The sequence below is a fragment of the Oreochromis niloticus genome, linkage group LG22, assembly GCF_001858045.2.
Source record: "Oreochromis niloticus isolate F11D_XX linkage group LG22, O_niloticus_UMD_NMBU, whole genome shotgun sequence".
NCBI classification, from domain to species: domain Eukaryota; kingdom Metazoa; phylum Chordata; class Actinopteri; order Cichliformes; family Cichlidae; genus Oreochromis; species Oreochromis niloticus.
In genome coordinates this window covers 37,936,520-37,960,988 of record NC_031985.2, presented here as the reverse complement: position 1 = coordinate 37,960,988, position 24,469 = coordinate 37,936,520, and the positions used below count along the sequence as shown (strand labels likewise).

The window sequence follows — 24,469 nt, the reverse complement described above, 5'->3', positions numbered from 1 at the left end:
GGTTAAGGGTTAGTCGGACTTTTGCAAATGAGTCTTTTTTTCTTCTGTAAAAGTCTGCATTATGCACTAAATGAATAACTTGTTTCTACTTCACGGTTTAGATTTAAGTGCAGACAGCTGAATACACAAATACATACAAACCATGGCTCAAACTTCCTGTTTCTAACTTAATTCTTAGTCTGTGGGTATCAGATGAAGTCACAGTGTCACTGTAGTTTGCCGTTTTCATTAAGAAAAATAGGTGTGGTGCAGCAGGCCATCTGACCTCCTCCTTTCACCAGTAAAAGCCCTTTCAAAGAGCTTTATTGGTGGCCTAAGAAATTCGCTTATAATGAACATCTCGCCTTTTACACATTATTGACTTTACAATGAAATCAGATAGAACTTATTTGAAGGAGTAGGAGGTGGAAAAAAAGCTCAGAGTGCACCCGGCGTGGACTAACTCACCCATCGTGATTATTTATTTGTTCGTTTTTAAGTTTATTTATTTCGTGTGTGTGTGAGAGAGAGAGGGGGGGGAGCGAGAGAGAGAGACTTAGTGTATTGTTTTAATATCGTTGCTCTCTTGTGTATAGTATTTTAAATATATCGTATCTGTGTATTATAGCTTGTTTACACAAACTGACAGCGCTATGAAGTGTTCACATTTTCTTTGGGGCCTGACTTCCAAAAAGGCATTATTCAGGCCCAAACAGGCATTATTCGGGCCTCCAAAAGTCCGGTAGCGGTGAAGGACCCGGGTATATAAGCTGTGGGCGCGCTCCTGCTCAGCCTTTGGGTCCTGGCTGTGGAGGAAGGAGGAGCTGGTGTTTAAGACTTTAGCATTTACACAGATTAACGCTCTGAATTGATAATGGAGGGTTTATTTGGAGAGCTCTGTGGTCAGAGTCATGATGCAGAGCGTGAGGGACGAGCGGCACGTGATCCGCGGGTCAGGTGCTCAGCACGTGGCCAGGAGCTTGGCCTCGTTGCGGTCCTGTTCGTCTCCGTGCAGAAAACGTGGGGTTAGGTAGTGAATCTACAGAGCCTACCACCGGAGAAGCTGTTAGAAGAGGAGTGTGAGTATTACATCAAAGGTTCTGTTTTCGGTGGCGATTTTAATTTAAATTACTAGTAGGAATGAGTAATCATCTAGTATTAATCAGATACTTTACCGTAGTTTTAGGCTATGCTGCAGTAAGGCGTTATAATGGGACAGTATTAAAATGCTAAATTGTCCGGCTAACAGCTGATGGCCGCATCCACACAACTTGGTGCAAAGCAGGTGAAATATGCGTTTTTCCCACCTAAATTGTAATCAGTGCAAATGTGTAGAAGTTAACTGGGATATGGTAATACCATTTTACAAAGCAAGCCAATTAGAACAGTACATAGTAATGCTGGTGAGGTGCGGCTACCTACCCTAGCACAGTGAAGCTGTTATATTTAGAAATGGGTTAAAGCCCTGGGAATAAATATTGTTGGGATGTAAGGCCTTGTTGTGAAGTAGATCTTTCTGAAGATGGACTATGGCTCTAAAGGGAACGTTTACCATATAAAAACTTCACTGACCAGATATTGCATCCTCTTTTCCAGAAAGCTGCAAAGAGCAGATGCAGAACAGTGTGTGTCACAGGGACATAAGAGTGAGTCTGCAGCTGCGAGCTGACGGTGAGTGTTAAAAAGATCCTCTAATGTGATGGAGAAAATAGTATGCTGATATGATGATTCATAAGACTAGAGTCTCTGAATACACAATGAAGCTCTTTCACAGTGCACTGAACAGCATTTTACTTTTTAAAATGTGAATGCTACAATCAGAGCAGTTCTAAAACTCTCCTTTGTACTCTGCAGGCACTCCAGCACAGTCTTTCTGCTGGACATGGCTCTTCTGGGTAAGCCTGGACTCTAAACATTGTTCTGTGCCTTAATGTGGGATGATGATTGCATAGACTAGAGTCTCTGAGAAGCATGAAGTTGTTTTCACAGTGCACTGACCACAAAACCCACAGCAGCCCATTTACTGCACATTACACAGACATTAAGTCATGGCTGGGCTTTCTTCAAATCTGTCCAACAAAGAGAACGCACTTAAAGCTCTTGTGCTTCATTGCTTTGAGTAAAGGTAGTCATACTCAGGTATGCACTTGATTAACAGTCTCCAAACCTTAGCACATGTAAAAGATAAAAACACATTTACCATTTTAATACTTCAGATGTTTGAAACAAGTGTCCCAGTCATCTGGGCCCTTACTGATAGTTTCTCATGGGGAGAAGTTGTACAGTCATGTAACAGGTCTGAAGTGTTTGCAGTAAATGGGTAACGCATCCATATACATGGTTTCTGTGAATATGTTCACTGGTACAAATTAGGTGCTAATGGTGCTTTCTTTTGTCTTGTAGCTCGTCTGCACACAGCTGGTCTCCATGTCTGTAAGTAAGAAACGCATGTTCATTTTCGGGTGTTACATCACCTCTGTGACCATACTTGATCACGAACAGATTATACTAAGATATCGGAGCTAAGCCTGTGTATTCAAATTATCCAGGCTTGCTGAAATGGAGCTGCTGTTTTGTCTGAGTCGATGATGATTCAGTTATTCGGTTCTACTGATGTTAACTGAAGTCTACTCGCAGCGCACTGAGACACTCAGACTGGAGTGTTTGCTGAATATATGGATGAGGAAGCGCTTGTGATTTCATCACTGTTATCTTGTCAGGCATGACTGTAGCAGCCCCAGCTGGATGACCTTCATGAACAGAAAGCAGGTTGGTGTGAGTATGTGGATTATTCAAATGATCATTGCTGCAGTAGGAAAATGCAGTGTGTGTGCTGTAAGTTGGAGATGTACTACAATGTGTGACAATGAGTTTCCCCACCCTCTTAAATGTCTCAACTCATTTCTGTCCTTTGACAGGTGTGTAACTGCAGAGGTGGCACTCCCAGCACTGAAGATGCTCGTCTGTCATCTGATGGAAGCATCAAGCCAGAGCAGTGCAAGTCTTCCATCGCTTTAAGCAACTTGTCTTCATCAGTGTGAATGTTGAACTTTTTTTTTTTTTTAAACCACTGTATTTAAGGACAATAAAGGTTGACCACACATGACCAATGGCTCTTTTCTTCAGTGGATTGATCACAGTAAACTCTGAGCAGTGTGCTTTGGAGGCTAATCTCAGTGGGTGACAGTTATGCCATAAATTCTTCTCCTGCACTGATCAGATGGTTGTAACTATAATCCCCAAGCAGCTTTTAGGTTTAGGGTCTCTTACACATCAGTACAACATCATTTTACATGTCTAAATGTGTGAAACTTTACTGATGGGTGGCTGTGAATATTGCATTCTTAAAGTGCTGCACATGGCTAAACTGGAATTAAATGTTAGTGATGTGGCAAAATTATCAAACCCCATTAAACTATCTCATGCAAAGGAATAAAAGGCCGAGCTCAAAGCTGCTTGGTCAAGTTTTCTACACAGCTGCGATCAAAACAAAGTGTGTCCAGAACCTGAGACATTATGTAGTTTGACATGTGTTTTACAAACATCTCCCTCCGTGAAATTGACTGAATTGCGAAGCTACATTTACACATTGGCAACATATCACTGAAGAGGACGAGTGTCACGTGAGCCTGACCCGCTGACGGTAACCATGGTTTTATTTTGAAGGCTGAAAGCGACCCGGTAGTCCGTCGTCTTTGTTCTCGTAATGAGCGGGGAAACTGTTCAGTCGACCTTTTTGTGCTTGCTAGGAGTGTTGTTAGTGGTACCAGCCTTCCCTTAGCTTTAAGTGGACACGGACTTTCCTCCCCGCAGAAGACATTTGAGCCACGACGTCCTGAAGCAGAGCAACTTGTCTGTTTATACAGTAATCTCATGCTAACGAGTAGCGCTAGCTGGGTTCTGACAAAGCAGCTAACAGCGGCGAAGGTGAGCTTTTAGCTACTGACTTTTATCACTGACACGTTTGTTCACACCGAAAAATCATATGTGAGGTAAAGTTTAAACAGCTCGCTCAGTGGTGAGTAACCTGTAGGGCAGCTGATTGCTGTATGTTAGCAAAGCTGCATGATGTTGACGTGGAGCTGGATACCGGACTGCACGCGCAAACCAACGTTTCTACTTGTTTAAGGAGTTAACAAATGTGTTTCGAGAGACTGAAAAAAAGTTTTTGTTTTTTGTTAGGAAGGGCTGGTCAAAGAATAAGCTAACTGTTGGCTAACACTGAGCTGAAGCTTTCGTCAACTTTCCCAGTTCCTCTATGCTAAGGTGTCGCCGAAATACTGAAAGCACCCTCGAAGGTTGTCAGCTGAAACCGAACATGTAGCCTGTTCTTCTGGACTTTCAATGGTGGAGTCTCGTTAAGAGCAGAGCCCTGTAACTAATGTAGGGTGGGGGCGAGTGTAACCTTTTGTCTGCTGAACTGCTCGAACACACCCACAGGTGTGGCGATGACCCGAGGACGTCTCGTTGCTCAGGCCTGAGGCCTCCTGAACAAGTATTTCAACTTTATAGCTACACCGACAGCACGTGCATGCTTTTCTCTGAAGCTCAGGAAGCCAACAGGACGTGAGAACTGACGATTTTAACCGAGCTCCAACAAGTGCCGCGAGCAGACATGACAGCTGTGGTGGGCAAAGCGTGGGGGTGGGTGCGCTCATGGGGCAGCAGCGGTGCCAGGTCAAAGGACACTAACGTTTTGACAGCTGAGCAACAAAAGCTGCGTGGCAGTGGTGGTTGGGGCATCAAGGCTTGGAGCGCTTGGATCTGGGGTGCATGGGGACGTCAGCATGAATTAAGCAGTCCAGTAGAGGAGTACTGGGAGGCACAGGAGAAGCTTCAGCCTATTAAAATTGAAGATCTGGCAGCAGGGAAGCAAGAGACTGAAACTGTACTGGTTCCTAGGTGGTGGGATAGATATCTTCCAACTTCTTATCTGTGGCCAAGGAAAACTGAGCTAAGTGGACTACGACACAGGAAACGTGACGGTGGGACTGGAGATCCATGGGAACGTGATACTGATGGAGACTTTTCTGATTATGGAACCCCCCCTCCGTCCCCCACCCCTTCTCCCTCTCAGCTGACTTCTCCTTTTCGACTGTTTGCTCACAGCTGGAACGTGGAGATTGTACCAGAGCACTACGAGATCTGCTTCAACTTCCTACGCCACTTGTTTGACCTGTTTGTTGTTGGCTTCCTGTGGACTGTGTCACCTCCTGCCAAGCTTATCCTGGAGGTGCTGGGTGTCCAGGGAGCACTGAGATTGTGGTTTCATGGTATGGCTATGTTTTTTGTTGCCACAGTTGGAATGGCAGGATTACTCTGGTTGATCCAGGAGTATCTCCTGCAGTTTGCTCTGATCTATGGCATCATTCAGGCGTTGGTGATCTCTGTCAGTGTTCGACAGAGTGTGATGCTAGGTGTGGAGGAAGAGAATGACCAGACAAGAAAGGACACCGATGACATGAGAGACACTAAGGAACACAAAGACAAGCCTGTGTCTGTCATAGACAAGGTAAAGACAAATTAAAGGTGAGTCCCTTTATTCTTGTTATATTTGTCAAAGTTATCAGATTTAATTTTCTTCTGTAACATTATTGTGTTGTTTTTTGTCAAAGCTTCAGAATAATACAACTGTTTACTGAAGGCGTTTTAGTCTAGGGGCTAGCAGTTGTTACATAGTTAAACACTACGAGTCTGTGTAAGTTGATCAACTACTGTAAGAAGAAGAGAAAAATGCTCAGTGCTCTTTCATTGGGCATCCAACACAAACACAGCAGGGACATCCTGGATCTATTTTAACCCTGTTACCAAGTGAAACACAAAAAAACATTCTCTGAGTGGTGTGAAACCAGCTCAGAGCTCAGACCTGCTCTGGGAGGAACCATTTCCCTGTAAAGATTGAATGATTGTGTGTTGTGAGTAAGATCCACTATCAGCTGCTGGGCTTCACACAGCTTTAACAAACTTAACTGAGTGTGAACTCTGCAGCTAAGCTAACACAGCCAGAGCTGTGGTTATTTGTATGGAGTTTACCTTCTGCAAACACCTGGAGGATCAAACTACATGCACTCTGTCAGCTCGAGCAAAATAGAAAAAGGGCGCCAACTTGTTTACTTTCACTTTTAGTTGAAATAACTAAAATATGTTTGGGGCATTCTGTGACCAGTGGTAAGAAAAGCTGGTGTTGTCTGTGAAACAAAGCCTCGACACATTCGGTACAAGTTTCTCTCCTAACTGTGATGGAGTATTAGGGCCCCATTAAGAATAAAAATATATGTATTATTCAAAATGTGGAGATTAAAGTTGTTATTGACTCAAAGCAGGCACCAAAATAGCATTTCGAGATTAATCTCAAGCTTCTGACTTTATTCTCAACGTGGCCCTAATATTCCCTCATAGTTAAGTCTAACTGTGAAGCACCTATTAGCTGAGATAGTTAGTGCTGGAAAACTAACTTTAATAAACACTGGATGTGTCAGCTGCACATTTTGTTACACACTTATTACAGACTTCCAAAAAAACGTTAAAATCCAGCACTGAAGCTCTTTATGCTGCACTGAGGCGTGTCAGTCTTCTACTCTGAGATCAGCATTGGGCTACTGCACATGCTCACATCCAAGCCTTTCAATGCAAGTCAGGAAAGCTGACGGAGTTTACAATGTGTGAATATAATGAATAACTCGAGACTACGTTAAAAAATGATGGAACCGAAGTTTGGTTAATTAATAATTTTACACTGGTTATGTCCTCATGTTGGGATCTGCCTTTAGGATGGTTGTTGATTAAATGATTAAATTAGGATTAGTGGATGTTCTACTTCCTGAGTATATCTGCCATTCTGTGCTGTGTGTGCTCCACATAGGAAAGAATAAAGACTGAAAAGGATAAAGGAATGCCGGTGACCAGCCAAAACAAACCACAGAGCTGCAGCAGTAATCAGGAGATGTACAACAAGCTAAAGTGGCTTTTCTAAAATAAGCCCATGCTACCTCCACAGTCCAGCCCTGAAAACATACATGGGAAAATCTAGCAGTTATTACTGAGAGTTCATTCAGTGAGGAAGACATTGCATAACAGCAACTATGGATTGCATCCAAAGGAAAAAACGACTTGCTTTTCCATCCATCCATCCATCCATCCATTCGCTTCCGCTTATCCTTTCCAGGGTCACGGGGGGCGCTGGAGCCTATCCCAGCTGTTCTGGTGATTCTGGTGTTTCTGATAAAACACATTTATATTTAAAAATCGATTCAGGATTTAATGAATCAATATCACTTTATTCAAACTAAAATCGTTAAACCCAGCCCTAGTTGCTAGTGATGTGTCGGTCGCGAACGAAACAGCTCTTAGAGCCGGGTCTTTGAAGTGAACGACGCGAGCCGGCTCCTTATTGGGAGCCATGGGTTTTTTTTCTTTCTCTCACCCTCTCTCTCGCACTTTTTTTCCGCTTCACTCCGCACGCGAGCCTTGTGCTTTGCGCTGGGAAGAGGGGGGAGGGGTGGTAGTTACACTCGCAGTAGCACAGGAACAGAGCGGGAGGGAAAGGGAGAGAAAGAGTTTAAATTTGTTTAAAAGGAAAAAGCTGAAAATTTAAATAGTTAAAAGTTGAAATGTAAATAGTTGGTTTTTGTATTATATGATTTATTTATTACATTTTATGTGGAGTGAATAAATAAATACATTTACGGTGGCCGCTAGAGAGAAAGCACGTACAAACCCCGAAGCACGTACAAACTCCAAAACACGCAGTGTTGAGCTTTTGTTACCTAGTGGCTACACAAGCCAGGAAGTACCAACGACTGGATTTGGTGTGTGGTAGTAAAAGGTAAATTAACATTTTAGACACAATTCAACATATTTCTTTATTTTTATTTACTTACATAATAGTCAGACCACAGCCTTCAGTACCCAAACCAATGCTAAACATAATAGATCATAAAAAAACCGAGACCGCAAAGACTGGTGTAACCCAGTTTTTACTTTGAAGATGATTGATTATAATGTGTTGAACCAAAATATAAAAATTAACAGTGGCACTGATGGAATACCCTAAAGACATGCATCCCCTGCTAGGTGTAGGTGAACTGAAATCTATTAGCCCCAACTGTGCACAACCACAATAGGAAGTCTTTCCTTCTGGAACATTGTCCCGTTTTTGTTTTTTGGTTTTTTTTGATTATTTGAATATATATGAGTGCTTGTGTATAAATACACAAACAATACACATATGCTTTCAGTTGTGTAATTTAAGTGATCTAGTTAGCTCTGTTTTGGAAGTTCGGTTAACGCTAGAAATGTGTTTTGGAGTTTGTACGTGCTTTGTCTCTAGGGGCCACCGTATATATTTTTATATAAACATATATAAATAAAACGGTTTTTGTTTTTTACATTAGTAATTCGTTTTGTGCATAATTTTATATTGTTGTTAATAATAAATTAATTAAAGCAACAAAACAAGCTGAAGAGCCGGTTGGGAGCCGAAAGAGCCGGCTCTTTTTAGTGAGCCGAGCCGAAAGAGCCGGTTCTCTAAAAAGAACCGGAAATCCCATCACTACTAGTTGCAGCCTATTGGTGATTTAACTACATGTTTTTATGTGAACCAAAAGTGTGTTACTCTGTATGTAAGGTGCCTGATGTTGTTTTGTGTGAGACATACGTTTAAACGTTTGCTATTGAGACCATGTATTCCCCCCCAAGTAGGAAGGCCTCCAAAGGGAGGATTAAACTCCAACAAAGGAAGAACATCATCATCTTATGTTTACTGTGACATGGGAAAGTACTGAATACATCCGCCTGTTTCACAAATCAGGTTTAGCAAACTTTCATGTTTGACGAGATACGGATCTTTGACATGTTTGGCTCATGCCCGGTCTTGAATGAAGCAAAGTAAAAGAAAAACATGCACTATAAGAAGCATTTTAAACCTTACTTTGGGGAAAAGACATCTAACTTTTTAAGTGTCTTTATCAGATTTGACTGTACTTCTCAACATGGAGTTTTTATGTCCTGCTGACAGTGAAGTAAAAGTACCAGCATTCTTCTCATTCATGTAGATTGGAACTTTAAATTAAATTCTCAAATGACTACCAGAGGCAACATTAAGTAACAGTGATAAGCAGTGGTAGCATTGACAAGGCCTTTGGTTTAACTTTCACCTCTGAGATGGAAACATGTTCCAGGGCTCGCAAAATCGCTAGCCCGACGTCCCGGGGCTAGCGATTTTTCCAGTCGGGCTACCAAAGTCTATCTCAGCCCTGCCCGTCGGGCTATCATAGGAAGGAAAAATATGTGTCAATGCTTTTGCATTTTCTTTCGCAAATGTAGCTGGGTAATTATGTCATTGGCATCGATGAGCCTCTGTCAATATGTGACATATTGAAATCGCGTTTGAATTTGCGCTTGTTTGTTGCTTTCACTTTCATTTTGCGATCGCGCGAACTGTGTGTAGAGAGCGGCAGCACTGATTTGTGAGTGACGATTAGTTGCGCACCAATTCCTCTGACATCGTCTTATCACTCATTAGCTTACTATTCAAACGTGACAAGTGAAATCTCCCACAGCAAGCTTAAACATGTGAGAGGTTGATTGCGCAGAGAATCGCTGACCGTTATGTAAGTACGTGTGTAAAAGCAGCAGGATTTACGCTGGTATTTTAGTTCTGCTGAGCCAAATAATAAAGGTCAGGGTGACGAAGGGGCAGCCAAATAAAAGCCGACCACAAAACGGAAAAGTTATGACAAATCAGACTATGAGGCAAAAAGAAAGCTCAGCTTTTTTGGTTTCATGGACAAAAGAATTTATGTGGCTGGAATATGACGAGCTAAATAACATGATGTTCTGCCGGGTGTGTCGTGAGTTTCATTTCATTTGAGTCAACAAACGCCTTTGTAACTGGGACCAGTAATTTTAAGAAAGACCCCATCAGAACCCATGAGAAATGCAAGAAATGTATTATTGCCCAGTCTGCAATATCTTTCCCAGAACAAACAGCAATTGCAAAAAACATACTAAAAATAAACCAAGCACAAGAAGAAGTCCTGAAAAATCTTTCAAAAGCGTACTATGTTGCAAAGAGCGAACTACCATTGTCAAAGTTTACCATTGACTTCAGTGGAAATTTCAGATTCAGGATCTGACACAGACTGATTCATGTTCTACACCAGGGGTGCCCAATCCTAGTCCTCGAGAGCTACTTTCCTGCAGCTTTTAGATTCATCCTTGTTCCAACACACCTGAATCAAATGAATGTCTTGTTATCAGGCCTTTGCCAAACTTGATGGCATGCTGAAGAGGTCATCAAACCATTTGATTCAGCTGTGTTGGAGTAGGGATGCATCTAAAAGCTGCAGGACAGTAGCTCTCGAGGACTAGGATTGGGCACCCCTGTTCTACACAGTTCTTACAAGTTCATAGAAATTTCTGTTCAATTAGAAACAAGTATTTGAGTTGATGACTGTGATATTTATACAGTTGTTGTGATTTGTATTTTAACAATTTTCTGATTAATTTTTGTTTCCGTTACAATATTATACTTTAATGTATAATATTGTAAAGGAAACAAAACATTAAAAAATTGCTCTTTTTTATTCGGGCTACTTACATTTATTTTGGGCTACCAAAAACTGAAGAGTGCCTGCCCGAAGGGCTACCAGAGACTTTGAAATTTTCCGAGCCCTGTGTTCAGTTGTAGAACAGCTGAACAGGACACTGGTGGGACTGTCACTCAGAGCGTGCAGTTCCACCAGATGTGCCAATGCTTATTTCAGATGCGCCTCTACTGGTAAAAATGGCATCGGGTCTTTTGTTTTTAATGGAAGCCACGTCAGGCTGCACAGAGCAAATGAGGAAAGTATGAGGTTAGACACTGGAACAACAAAGAGAAGCGCTTACCTCTTCAAAATAAAAGACCCATACAGACTAAAGATTATGCTTCCTAAACACTGCTGGCTTGATTTTTCTTTTAAAAAAGCAATAATCAGTACAGGGGATCCGACTGACGGCATAACAGGTACTTCAGTGTCCACAGAGCCAGTTTTGGAAAGAAATGCTGCAAACTATGAAGAAATCTCTACAGATAGTTGTCTCTGTCCTGCAATTATAGGCTGAAAACACTTGTTGTGTATCAGACTGATTATTTTGGATTTCATTATTTCTAAAGACATGAACTGAGAGCTCAGAAAAGGAAGTTGTTTTAAACAAACTGTCAGCAGGTTGGTTTCACAGGCAGTTTCTTTAGGTTGGCTCTGTTTTTGGAACAAAAATCTCAAGTGTTTTCTTCATGTCACAGTTAACAGGATTTCATTAAACCTGTCCTCTTGAACAGAGTTTAGTTTTTGGTCATTTTAAAACAGCGGCAACAACCACCATGTTACAGTTGCCTCTTAGCTAATTGTTGAGACATACCAGGCAGCATGCACACACGTGCAGTGATCGCTGTAGTCTCCTGACTGGCTGTTTATTCGGTGTGTGTCTTCCACAGATGGAGAGAATTTGCTGGCATCACCAGTATTCCAGCTGTATCACACCTCCTCCAGCCCTCTGACATCACAGCGGTGGGACTGACACAGACTGTGGACTGCAGCGTGTGTTCTGCAGCGTAACTTAAGAATTGTATTGCACATTAATTTCATATTCAGAGAAATGATACTTGTGTCACTTTATGTCCAGCACTACAGATCTGCATCTGTGTTCAGCTGATCTCACTGTTGTCACCAGAATGTTCTCACTGGTAACTATGTTACTGTTGTAATCTACAATAGAAGAGCTCATGAATGTTCGGAGAATGCTTAAGTGAAAGGGGAAAACACCAGCAGGTACCTGTTTCTATTTTCTTCTTGTTTGTGGGACTACTGTTCCCATGAGACAGTCACTTGGTTTGAGACCAGCTGATTGCCTCCAGTGTGGTGAGTAGAACTTGGAACAGCAAATCTTAGAGAGGACAGATGCAGCATTTATGAAGAGAGCATCACTGAGACACTTGAGGTGAAGCAGAAAGATCTTTGGGTCTCTTGAACACAGCGAGGAGCAGGAATAAACTCTGAACAGAAGTCTTACTGAACAGACACCACCAAACACCAACAGTTTGCTCCTGCATCCACTGGCCAGTTTTAGTGTGCCTCCTAATGTTTAGCTCTTCTGACCATGTTCATTGTGTGTGAGAGGCAAATTTAAATCTGCCTTATGGCCCCATTCAGTTTGAACTCAGTTGAAGCTTGGCCTTGTAAATTTGCTTGACTTTAACCTTTGTTCCCTGTTCAGCAGTCTATCACTGCAAATCTGACCGGCTGCTGGGAAATCAGGAAGTTATTCCTGCATCATCCATGTCAGCAGAGTTCAGGAGTGGGGACCTCCAGGCTTTGAGGGCTGGTTCCTGCAGGTTTTAGATGTGCCCTTGATCCAGCACAGCTGATTTAAATGGCTAAATGACCTCCTCAACATGTCTTAAAGTTCTCCAGAGGCCTGCTAATGAACTAATCATGCTGAACCAGGGTGACATCTAAAACCTGCAGGACACCGGTCATCGAGGCCTGGAGGTCCCCACCCCTGTTTGGAGTCTGTGATGGTACTGACCTGTGACTTTGAGTTTGTATCCAGGACACAGTACTGGCTCACTCAGTTGGACAGAGAGCTAATGTGAATGTTTGTGTAGCCTGGACAAGGGCTGAGCTAGTAGCAAACACCACTGGTGAGCTATACCTACTCAAGCACATGCACACTACAGCATAGACTGTATTAAAGCCATGAGAGCTCCTAAAGCCAAGAGTAGTCTGCAATTTAAATTTCTTTTTTTAGGCAAAGAGCAAAAGATTAATGAAATCTAATTCAGATCTTTCATTTCAAGTCATAACGGAAGTAGCTTCAGCACGGAGATGGTTGCCGTTCATTTATAAGTGAGCAGATGTTCGGTGAATCAAACAGCAGATCTATCTGAGCTGTAGAGTCTTCTGAAACCTTGACATCCATTTGCAGCCGATGCTACATTCAAACTATGAACTCGTTGAAGGAGCACTACACTCATTGTTGCTTTCTGTGAGGGATATGTGAGATTTTAGGAACTGGCACAATACCAGCAGCTGACTTTAAAGTATTTTCTGTGTACACTTAGATTCTGCCTTTTGTTGTTTTCTGTGCCATGATATTGCTTTTTTGAAACTTAACTCACAACATAGGTCGCACTTTTCCTCCACAGAAATGTCACGGAGGGCTTTTCCATTTACCACTACTCTCGTATATATTACCGCTGAACCATTTATTCCAATAACACTTATGGACTTTGGGCAAAATGAACTGAAATATTCGTGTCTTATTTTTGCATGACATATAACAAAACTACAGAATTTATGTTGATGAAAATATAGCGTAAAATCAAACCCTTACTGACACTGCACTTCATGGCACAACAGAGTTCAGAGTTTGCTGATAGTTTAAGGTAAGAGATGTAAATCTGCTGCTTTTCTAACGTAGAAGAGTCCTCAGAGGATGCAGCTTTAAAGGGCATCATTGGATCCTTTGGCCATGCTATATTTGTCCATCACAATTCAAATAATGATATGGTATTTTTTTTCTATAATCTTACAATCTTAATTTTGCGTTTTTCCTGTTTTTGGCCACATAATGAAATATTTAAGTGTTTGAAAATGTTTGATTATATAATATTGTTCAAGTAAACAGGTTACACCAAATCTTACTCTGTGTATACTTCTTATTGTATTAATCACTTGCCTGTTGCTGATCCCTTGTATTAACCTGGAAGAAACAAAGCGGGGAAAGATTCCTAGCTGCCATCCGCCGCGACTGGTAGAGCCGTCTTTGTTTTTGATTTCCTTCTCAGCGTAAATCTTCAAACTCTGGTGGTCAGTTATGTGGATTGTGCTGGAATGACCTTTTGTAGCCAGAGTCCAGTACCACACTGAAGTCTTTGCATGTAATAGCCAGCTAAACTTGATTGTTTTAAATGGTTGATGCATTTGTTGTTTTACTTCCATTTGTTTCCATTCATGCTGGGAAATGTACTTGCACACAGCTGATGACCTTTTTTAACTGTCAGAATTAATTAAGTGGTCAGCGCGTTCTTCAAATCAGATGCGTAACACTCATGGTACTCTGACAAGTGGCCTAAAAGCATCTTAGGCTGTGTGAACATCTGTAGCCTGTAGTTAGTTTCAACAGATCACTGATACCTGCCACATCACGCTGTAAAATCACCAGGAGCCATCATATGAAATTAAATCTGCATTAAAAAAGACCTGAGTATTTTCAAACTATAAATTCTAAGGTATATTTTACCTTGGGATGTTGGCCAAAGTTAGCTGTGTTTAGTAGATCATGAAGAATGGAAGACGTCTGTTTTAAATGTCAGCTTTGATTTTGACTGTAGTCTGACAAACTAAGGCAGGGCTCACATGAAGGAGCAATCCTTATTTGTCCCATTTCCTGCGAGACACATCTTACTCTTTATCTGGTTGGTATTACACACACACACACACACACACACACACACGAGTTTGGGTTTTTTTTTGTTTTTTACACACTTTTACGAGTCCCATTTCTGTCTCTAGGGTCTAGACCTAGGAAAGGTACTCCCCTGTACTGTGATTGGTCAAAATACATAAATACTGCAGAGAGAGGGCCATTCAAAAACCTTTCATTAACATTTCAAATGTTAGTGCACATATCTCTTAATCTAGAGGTTCCCAAAGTGTGGGGCCCGCCCCCTAGGGGGGCGCGGTATGAAAAGAAAAAAAAAAAAAAGAGCGCTTGGACACTGTGGACAGGTTTTTGACGGGGCTCCCACACAAACGCAAAGCAGGAGATGAAGCATCGCCAAATATGTTTCCAAACCAACTTCCTTCCAAGCCAAAGACAGGAAAATATGGTGAAGAATTGAATTTTTTGAAAAATGTATTGACAGCAATGTTGAATATTATTACACAGGAAAAAAACAACTACACATAAAATAATTACACCATGACGCCTCTGCCTTTCTAAATGCAGGGACAGTAACTGCGTGTAAAACCTGCAGATAGTCAGATTAACAGTATTTTGTCTCTATCTGCCATTCTGCAATTCATCTCATGTAAACAATAACGTGGTGCACAGCGTGACGTGAAAAGAGGCACATACCTTTGATACTGCGTGACGAACTCTGTAATCCTCGTCCACACGTAAACGCAAAAAAGGAGTTTTAAATAATCTCCGTTTTCGGTGAATCGCAACGCCGTTTACGTGTTGACGAAAGGCCCAAACGCATAGAAACAGCTGCGTTTTCAAAAATACCCGTGTAGGTGTGGACGCAGCGTAAAAGAGTTAGTAGTATATTTTATTACTACCTGTAATTTATTGCCGTTTACTTGTATTTGCTTAATCGTTTACTAAATGTTTGAGGTGTGAAATAAACCGCAATGGAGCAAAATATGGGTGTGTGTGGTTGGAGGATGTGTTTGTGCGGGGGGGGGGCGCGAACATTTTTCTTGTAAAAAAGGGGGGCATGGCAAAAAAAAAAGTTTGGGAACCACTGTCTTAATCGTACCCTTCAAATGGAACAAATCATGGAGTCGTGGACAAAGACTTCACAGTGAAAAGTTGGCTTTTACACCAACCACTAGGTGGCGCTTGTGTCACTTGAGTGTTCACAATCATTGGGCCTTTAAAGGCCTAAAAAACAGAGCAGCCAGGAAACAGCTGCTTGCTTCTACTGGAAAGAAATAATGATGGCAACAGAACAGTGAAGCAATGTAGGAAGTCACAGTACTGAAAGTGCAAAGTTGCAAATAACTTGAAGCTGTAATGTTTTTGTCAGTTGATGTTGGACATATCTCCACCATCCACCAACAGGAAACTCCAGTCAGTCAGCTGTCAGCACAAACTACTGGCCAACCTTTAAACCTTAAGCCATTTCAAGGTGAGGCTCAGGAAGTGACTGAGAAGCATGACAACCATTTGTTTTCACAGTGGAAGCTACAATTTAGGTGTTTTTATCTTTGTCTGTTACTGTGGGGTCTTTGCCTGCTGTTGTGATTTGGTGCTGTATAAATGAAAGTGGATTTTACCTTGTCTGAGAGTTTATACACAGATTTGTTCTTTAGTCCATTGGGGAGACCTGATGGGGCATGACTAAACATTTATTCCTGTGTCACACAGAGCACACATCAGTAAGACAGTTTTAATCACAGTTCAAAACTTTAATTCACATTAAATCTGATCTCAGTGTATTCATTGTATATGTACAGACAGCTGCAATACTGTTACAAGAACAATGTACATATGTAACAATGTGTGTGGACAGTACAGGAAATGTTGGTGGAGATGATGTGAATATAACCCACGGTCTGAACCCATCCTGGATGAGGATGATGACGATGATGGAGTGTGTATTCGCCACATCTGGTCACAGCAGAGACGTCAGAAAAATAAGCCTGGGCCAGTATTCACGCAGCTTCACCCCCCTGTTCTCTGTGCCACGTTAGACAGTTACATATGTACACTCTGGTCAGCAATGAACCTCAAATCATATAAAGCTCTGTCTTTATTGATTTAGCTCACAGCGAGGAAACTGTAGCGCGCGCAGCAGGAAAAGCACAAACACCCCTCAACCTCACTGAGGCTTTGTTTATCTGGCTGACATGCAGCTCAGGAACGTGAACACTGTAGTGAATCAGTGCACACACACAACTTCTTACTTTTCCACGCTGCTGCTGACAACCACTGCTGAGCCTGTGAACACCACGCCTACCAAAGGAAAAGAAAAATGAAAAAGCAGTTGAACTCAAATCTCAAGTTGGCAGACTGGTTTTATCCAGTGGACACGAAGAATTTAAACAATCAAAAAAAACTAAACCCATGAAAGTGTTTAAAGGTTAAACAGACCCCCGCCTCCTTCTGTGTTAATGAGCTTTGGTCAGAATACAGAGTGATTGTAAATAAGAGTCGGAGAGCTAAACCTTTCAAGTAAGGCGACCGTGTATCTCCTCTCATTGAACCACACAAACAGCTAAACTACCCAGGACTCCATTCTTCAGATCTAGTCTGACTAATCCAGGTTTACATGATCCTGACCAAATCAGCTTTTTAATTCAGTTCATCCAACATAAACATCCTCATCACACATGAAACTGTCTTCAAGAATCCAACTAGTTAAAAGAATACCGATTTTCAAAGTGACTCCCAATGACATTAAAGGTTTTTTAAAAAGAAAAAAAGCCTATAATCAGCCAATTCTGTTAGAAATATATAAGCTTAGTTAATATTTGTATTTATAACCAGCTCACTGCCAAAGTCTCTGATAAAAATCAGACAATGGGACACAAAACAAGATGAATTTGTGTGACTAATCTGCAAACTCTAGTTATACAACAGTAGTTAGAAACTCATTTAAAACAGTTTTGTATGTAAATTAAAACATTTTTAGCATGCGTATGTACTCGTGATTAAACTGTGTTTATTTACTACATTTCAATAGGCTAAATGTTTGACTTTATTCTATTTTCCCATCACTTTGTTTTCGTAGAGCTACTTCCTAATACAGTAAAAGGTGGTACTGATTGTGGGGAACACTTTACAGAAAGGCACTAATCCTGCAAAATACTTATGTTTTGAATATGGGTCCATTTGAATGGGATACACTAATTCGTATCTGCTGCCTCCATTGGTTAGTTTGTGTTATTGTGAGCATGTCTTCCACAGCCCAATGATATGGAGAGAAATTTACCTGATAAGGGTTGCCAATGTGTACAATATTATCCACAAGAGAAAACTAACATTTACAAATCTGTACAATAATTTGTGTGCAACTTTTCATTAGCACATGCTTCAATCCACACACAAATATGAAGCAATCTGACCACATGTAAAACTACTTCACAAACTTTATACATTCTGATCATTTACACACAGTTCATTAACTTCAGCTTCACGAATTCTATAATTCCACCTTTCAAAAACCTTTGTGTGTAAAAATGTAAAAAAAAGTGTTTCTTTTTCTAAATAAATAGAACAGCTTATAACCCCTTTACCAGAAAACATAGATTAAGCAATTACAGACACTACACAGTAGCCTATGAAGGTTAATATATGGTTTAAATAATCTGCTGGGAAAAGTCAGCCAGTGCTCATCTGCAGACATAGTAACACCAGAGCTGTACATCACTGTGGATCATTCTCTGCAGTGAGTATATGCTAAGTAATTGCTGTATGTTCTGAATATAGATGTATTTCTCCTGTTTTGGCTTCCCTTCATTGGCTTCCTGTTAAATCCAGAATTGAATTCAAAATCCTGCTCCTCACATACAAGGTCTTAAATAATCAGGCCCCATCTTATCTTAATGACCTTGTAGTACCATATCACCCTATTAGAGCACTTCGCTCTCACACTGCAGGCCTACTTGTTGTTCCTAGAGTATTTAAAAGTAGAATGGGAGGCAGAGCCTTCAGTTTTCAGGCCCCTCTTCTGTGGAACCAGCTTCCAGTTTGGATTCAGGAGACAGACACTATCTCTACTTTCAAGATTAGGCTTCAAACTTTCCTTTTTGCTAAAGCATATAGTTAGGGCTGGACCAGGTGACCCTGAATCCTCCCTTAGTTATGCTGCAATAGACGTAGGCTGCCGGGGATTCCCATGATGCATTGAGTTTTTCCCTTCCAGTCACCTTTCTCACTCACTATGTGTTAACAGACCTCTCTGCATTGAATCATATCTGTTATTAATCTCTGTCTCTCTTCCACAGCATGTCTTTATCCTGTCTTCCTTCTCTCACTCCAACCGGTCGCAGCAGAGGCCCCGCCCCTCCCTGAGCCTGGTTCTGCCGGAGGTTTCTTCCTGTTAAAAGGGAGTTTTTCCTTCCCACTGTCGCCAAAGTGCTTGCTCATAGGGGGTCATATGATTGTTGGGTTTTTCTCAGTATGTATTACTGTATTGTGCACAATAAAGCGCCTTGAGGCGACTTTTGTTGTGATTTGGTGCTGTGTAAATAAAACTGAACTGAACTGAATGAGCTGTTCTGTTTATTTAGAAAAAGAAATGCAGGTATACACTTGAAGCAGTTTTACACTGGGAGCTGGGTGCATCTCATATTTGTGGATCTGTGCCAAGCTGGCACGGCTAAATCTGTCTCAAAACCACACGTTGGCATGCGAGGTGATCTGTGTGTATCAGGCGATTCCACACATATGTAATGTTTTTAAATGAGTGAGAGAGATGTTACATGCAGTTTTAGACGTGTACACACAAAGGTTTTTGAAAAGTAAAATTACTGGATTCGTGAAGCTGAACTTAATAAACTCTGCATAAATAATCAGTATTTATTCAGGTCTGGGTCTACGCATTTGTAAAATGGTTTTACATGTGGTCAGATTGCTTCATATTTGTGTGTGGACTGAAGCATGTGCTCCTGAAAAGTTGCACATAAATGATTGTACACATTTGTAAATGTTAGTTTACGCTTGTGAATCATATCATACACAGAGGCAAATTTCTCTCCATACAGTGAAGATATAGAAAAGCAGCTCACAAAAGCCCACCTCAGTGAACCAAACTGTATTCAGAGCCTTGGCTCATATGTTCAGCATTCACTGTAAATCTGGTGAACAGCTCAGAAACGACAAATATGAAGCTAATCTAAATGTCCAGTATTTAACCCGCTGGGCTCAGGTACATGTCAAATATGGACGATTTCAGAATTAAGAGCAGCAAATAAATTAGAAAACTACATTTTAAAAAAACAATATGCTGTATTATATACATTTAACTCTGCCAGCAGACAGCAGTTGATGGCCTCTCTCTGCTGTCACCTTTTCCAAACTGATGCCTTGCAGTCAGAAAGTCCCACATGCTGCTGGGGAGAGTCAGCACTCATCTGATGTAGTCAGAACCAATCACATTGCTGCTGATGACCACTTCTGGAATGATTTAAAGTTCTAGGAAGTAACAGGAAGTAATCCGTTTAGACTGTTACAGAGCTGTGAAGCTCTTCTGGGTGCACTGTGGAATCTGCAGAAATAACATTTCTGGAAAAAGGAAAATCGATTTTAAAAGTTTTATTTTTCTTTTCTAAATAATCATTTCAAACCTCCACATCATGGGGTTTATACGTGTCACCTAGGTGATGATCATAAAGGAACCCAACCTGACAGCACAACTCAATAAAACCAAATAAAGGAAAGAATAAAGTTCAAAGCTCAGTGCTTATTTTCCTAGTGTGTTAGGTCGACAGATCAGGCTGAGCAGTGATGTCATGCACACTGCGTGGAGCTGATTGGAAAAACGCTGAAACTGTTATTTGATTTCAATTAGAATCACAATGCGATTTGAACGAGTTGCCAGTCTATGCTTCATATTTAAGTTGGCACAATAGCAAGCACACTTTGAGGTCGGCAAAGTATCTTCCACGAGTCCGTGACGTGGCTATGACTTTCCCCGAGAGGAGCAGCAGCACAGAGGCTGCCGTCGTGCGGCAGCAGCTGGGACTTTCAGACTCTGGGCAGAAGCCCAGTCGTCAGGCCTGAACCTCAGTGATGAAACTAAACTAAAACAAGAGTGCAGTTTGTTTGTTTTTAATGTGTCATTGTCGTGGCACCAAAGAGCCCTCAGACCACACAATCAGCCCTGCTTTTTGTTAGTGCGAGTGCGATCCCCCAGAGTTTGGGGGTACTGTTGTCCCCCCACCCCCCGTCTGTCCATGGCCTCTCCTGCCGTGGCCCAGGATACAGTGAGCGCTGCCGCAGCCTTCATCGTCATCATCTCCCTCGCTCTCGGAGGAAGATTCTCCAAACTGTCGGGGCTTCTCGTAAATGCAGCAGCCTGAAACACAACAAGCAGCTCATGATGCTGCTGGCTCAGATGAAGCTCCAAGTTCATCATTTGAAAATTAAAAATACTTTCACTTCAGAAACAGTAACTGCAGGAGCATGGGATTAAACAGATATTGTGTCTTTGATGTAGTAAGCGTGCAGAAGGATGATGCTGAGGCAGGAGTCCATGGTCTACTCAGGGTCTTAGCTCCATTTTAGTGCACGTTACACATGTGCACGGTACTGAGAAAGATTAAGGCTATTAAAATGAATTAGTTGAGCCTCGATTATGTCATGGGGAAAATTAATGACATGCAATGCATCATGACACGCTGAAGCACGTTCGGTACAGCTACTACATGTTGTAATTACTTCATGCATGTCAGTTAAACAGGAAAACCACGTGTACCGTACAGTCACTCATTATATACACCTGCATACAGTCCAGGCTTTATAAATAAGTGTGCATCATTTGACTGAGAACAGTCTCTGCTGTAGACACACCGTTTCAACCATGCTGAGGAGGAAAATTTATGATGCAAAAAAAAAAATCATATGGAAAGCACTGATTCCAGGGGTGCAGCGCGGCAGTACAAACGGTGCTGGGCAGCATAGCCAGTGCACTTTATTGTCATTTCAAACTAGTTTTTGTTTTTCTTGTTTTTTTTTCCTGATAATAAAATCACAGAGTTTCTTTCAAGGACAAACTTCATGAAACATCAGAACAAGCAGCTTTTTCAGGACTGACTCTACAGCCCTGTGCCAAATATTCCATTGTTCCAAACTCAGCATAAGAGCAGAATATCAGTTGTTTTGTTTTTGTGATTTAGTTTTCATTTTTTTATGATGACTTTCAATTATTTCATAATCTGCAGAATCCCAACAGACGAGCCACTGGACGCCCACAGAAAATCCCACTGATAACAACAACCCCACTGCGAAACCACCAGCATCTTAAAACATACCACAGTGCTTGCCTGCTCTGCAGGCCTACTTGTTGTTCCTAGAGTATTTAAAAGTAGAATGGGAGGCAGAGCCTTCAGTTTTCAGGCCCCTCTTCTGTGGAACCAGCTTCCAGTTTGGATTCAGGAGACAGACACTATCTCTACTTTCAAGATTAGGCTTCAACCTTTCCTTTTTGCTAAAGCATATAGTTAGGGCTGGACCAGGTGACCCTGAATCCTCCCTTAGTTATGCTGCAATAGACGTAGGCTGCCGGGGATTCCCATGATGCATTGAGTTTTTCCCTTCCAGTCACCTTTCTCACTCACTATGTGTTAATAGACCTCTCTGCATCGAATCATATCTGTTATTAATCTCTGTCTCTCTTCCACAGCATGTCTTTATCCTGTCTTCCTTCTTTCACCCCAACCAATCACAGCAGATGGCCCCGCCCCTCCCTGAGCCTGGTTCTGCCGGAGGTTTCTTCCTGTTAAAAGGGAGTTTTTCCTTCCCACTGTGGCCAAAGTGCTTGCTCATAGGGGGTCATATGATTGTTGGGTTTTTCTCTGTATTTATTATTGTGCGATCTACTGTACAATATAAAGCGCCTTGAGGCGACTTTTGTTGTGATTTGGCGCTATATAAATAAAATTGAATTGAATTGTAAGTTTTGGCACTGAACCTAAACAGTAAAAGAAAAAGTAAAAGTCAACAGGCCATCTAAAAACACTGAAAACTGGTGGTGGCCATATTTGCTTAATTATGTTTCTCAGCCTGTGTGCTGGAAGAAAGATAAACTCACACTTTGAAGACCTTCTTCCCAAATGCTCGTTGTCAACAGTGTCACTGGACCACTCCACCTTCTTCTCAGTCTTCCTCTTCCTCAACTTGATTGTCAAGCTTCGTCCCTCCTGTAACATGTAAGAGGTCTACTGTGAGACATCACAAACAAACCACAGTATGAACTGTGAATCCTGCACTCACACTCCATGACATCTATCATTTGTAGGACCTTCTTGTTCTCTCTATGGCGTCATGGGCATGCTATTGTTTCTTGCTCTCTAAAACATGTCCTCACTCAGGTGATAGAGCAGGTCACCTACTAATCAGAAGGTTGGTGGTTTGATCCCTGTTTGCTCCAGATACTAACCCCAAGGACTTATTCCTCTGATGTATCAGACTCTAAATGTGTATGAATGTTAGACAGATACAAGCGCTAATGGGTTAAGTTGTGGAAAGTGCTTTGAATGCTCAGAGCAGAAACGTGCTATATAAGAACCAGTTTACATACCATGACCATCAGTCTGACAATATTTTAAAGGCCTAACTTAAAATAAATTGCAAACACTGAAATCAGAATCAGAATACTTTATTGATCCCTAGGCGAAATTATTTCCCCTATAAGTATTGAAATACTTCTAATTATGACAACATCTGCAGTAAACAGTCTGTATCAGTAGGACTACGAAGATTTGTGTAAAATGATACACAAAGTATGTTGTAGCCAAACACGAGTATGCCTCTTAATATCCTTTAAGACTTCTTCTTATTTAAAAGTCAAACAGGACTATGCACATATTTAAAAAGAAAAAAATGTGCAACAATTTTAAAAAAAAAAAAAAGTCAAGCCGTGAGGGTTGGGAGGGGTGAGGGGGTTTAAGGTACAAACTATTAAAGAGCACCTGCCTCAGAAATGACACAAAGCTGGGGTTACCGGGTATGTATGCTAGCAGAGACCAATCCCTTTGCCCCATGGTGCCAACAGATGGGCCTGTCTGCGCTACATCTTTTTCCCACTCTAACTGACTATGGGAATTTCAGGTAATGGAGGTCTGACTGTGTTTATCTGAGCAGTACAACTTGAAATACGATTTGAACAGAGTGTATTTAACATGTAAACCGGATGCTCCTGCTGCTTTAGACATTATGCAACAATACTACAGATTCGGGTTGTTAATTGAAAGCTGTTTAACTTTCACACAGCAACGCTGAGATATTCAGCACTTAGCCCGCTATCGGCTTTCCATAATGCTACCGCGCTACTAGCAGCCCTGTCATTTAAATAAGCCTAACGTAACTAACATATCAGGCCTCACGAAGCTTCCCGTGTAATAACATGAACGCTGATCTCTTTAATGTACACTGTCACTGGCTGCCAGAGCAGTCCAACTGTCTCACGAACAGCTGTCCATCGTTTACCTGCTGGGGCGGCGGCGGTGTGCTCGTCTGAACTGTCTCAGTTATGGTCTCACTGGATGTTCCTGGAACCTCCGCCATCCCTGCCGCTGCTTTGCTAACGCTACCGTTAACTAGCTTAAAGATGCAAAAGAAACGAAGCAGAGCGTCAACAATGAGCGACACCGCGTTAGTCGACAGCTAACCGACTAACCTTCCGCTCTTTAACTCCAAAAATCGCACTGAATGGAAAAAATGTCAACCCACAGTTACTAGGTGTGGGGCAGCGGTGGCTACAGTCAAAGCACAAAACGCGTTAGCCAGGGTCGGAACGGAAACGCACGGCTCCTCGTTAAAACTATCAGCTCTGGGAACCATCACCACACACAAAAATAATCACATGACAGTAGTCGCTGGGCTATATCATTATATAATGTGTGGAATTAAATGGTTTAGATAGTTAATTGGATAGAAAACTCTGTTTCCACAATTTATTTTATTTTTAAACTCAGGAAGGATGTTCCGGTTCCTCTTAGCTTTAACTTGAAACCAGTGACTGTAGAAAACACTACAGTCATTGCTAGAAACG

The 24,469-nt window shown here is 41.6% G+C and overlaps 1 protein-coding gene, 1 long non-coding RNA gene and 1 other non-coding gene across 8 annotated transcripts; 2 read left to right on the top strand and 1 right to left on the bottom strand.

Annotated features, from left to right (window-relative positions):
* The first annotated feature begins 292 nt into the window (after window positions 1-292).
* LOC100710365 (uncharacterized) lies at window positions 293-13,412 on the top strand. 6 transcript variants are annotated; one of them, XR_003215907.1, is made up of 8 exons: window positions 293-1,058; window positions 1,576-1,650; window positions 1,834-1,874; window positions 2,383-2,412; window positions 2,700-2,748; window positions 2,898-3,906; window positions 5,374-5,508; window positions 11,459-13,379. It is a non-coding gene; the product is annotated as an uncharacterized LOC100710365 (long non-coding RNA). The 6 variants fall into 6 exon arrangements; XR_003215906.1 differs by having other exon boundaries at window positions 5,280-5,508; XR_267787.4 differs by having other exon boundaries at window positions 5,089-5,508.
* Window positions 1,913-1,979, top strand: LOC112843650 (small nucleolar RNA SNORD52). The gene has a single exon (XR_003216118.1). It is a non-coding gene; the product is annotated as a small nucleolar RNA SNORD52 (small nucleolar RNA).
* Window positions 13,413-18,961: 5,549 nt separating the features above from the next.
* On the bottom strand, window positions 18,962-24,402 carry ppp1r11 (protein phosphatase 1, regulatory (inhibitor) subunit 11). Its single transcript, XM_003458516.5, has 4 exons — window positions 24,148-24,402; window positions 23,905-24,018; window positions 22,508-22,616; window positions 18,962-20,773 (listed from the first exon to the last, which is right to left on the bottom strand). Exons 1-4 carry the CDS (start codon window positions 24,256-24,258, stop codon window positions 20,589-20,591), a joined length of 519 nt encoding a protein of 172 aa, XP_003458564.2. The 5' UTR covers window positions 24,259-24,402; the 3' UTR covers window positions 18,962-20,588.
* Window positions 24,403-24,469: the final 67 nt, after the last annotated feature.

Bases quoted from the DNA above. Each gene is read 5' to 3' on its own strand.
- ppp1r11 (XM_003458516.5), bottom strand. From the start codon at position 24,258: ATGGTTCCCAGAGCTGATAGTTTTAACGAGGAGCCGTGCGTTTCCGTT. The intron at 22,617-23,904 runs GTAAACGATGGA...TACATGTTACAG, and splicing joins CACCGCCGCCGCCCCAGCAG to GAGGGACGAAGCTTGACAAT. The intron at 20,774-22,507 runs GTGAGTTTATCT...GTTGTGTTTCAG, and splicing joins GGGAAGAAGGTCTTCAAAGT to GCTGCTGCATTTACGAGAAG.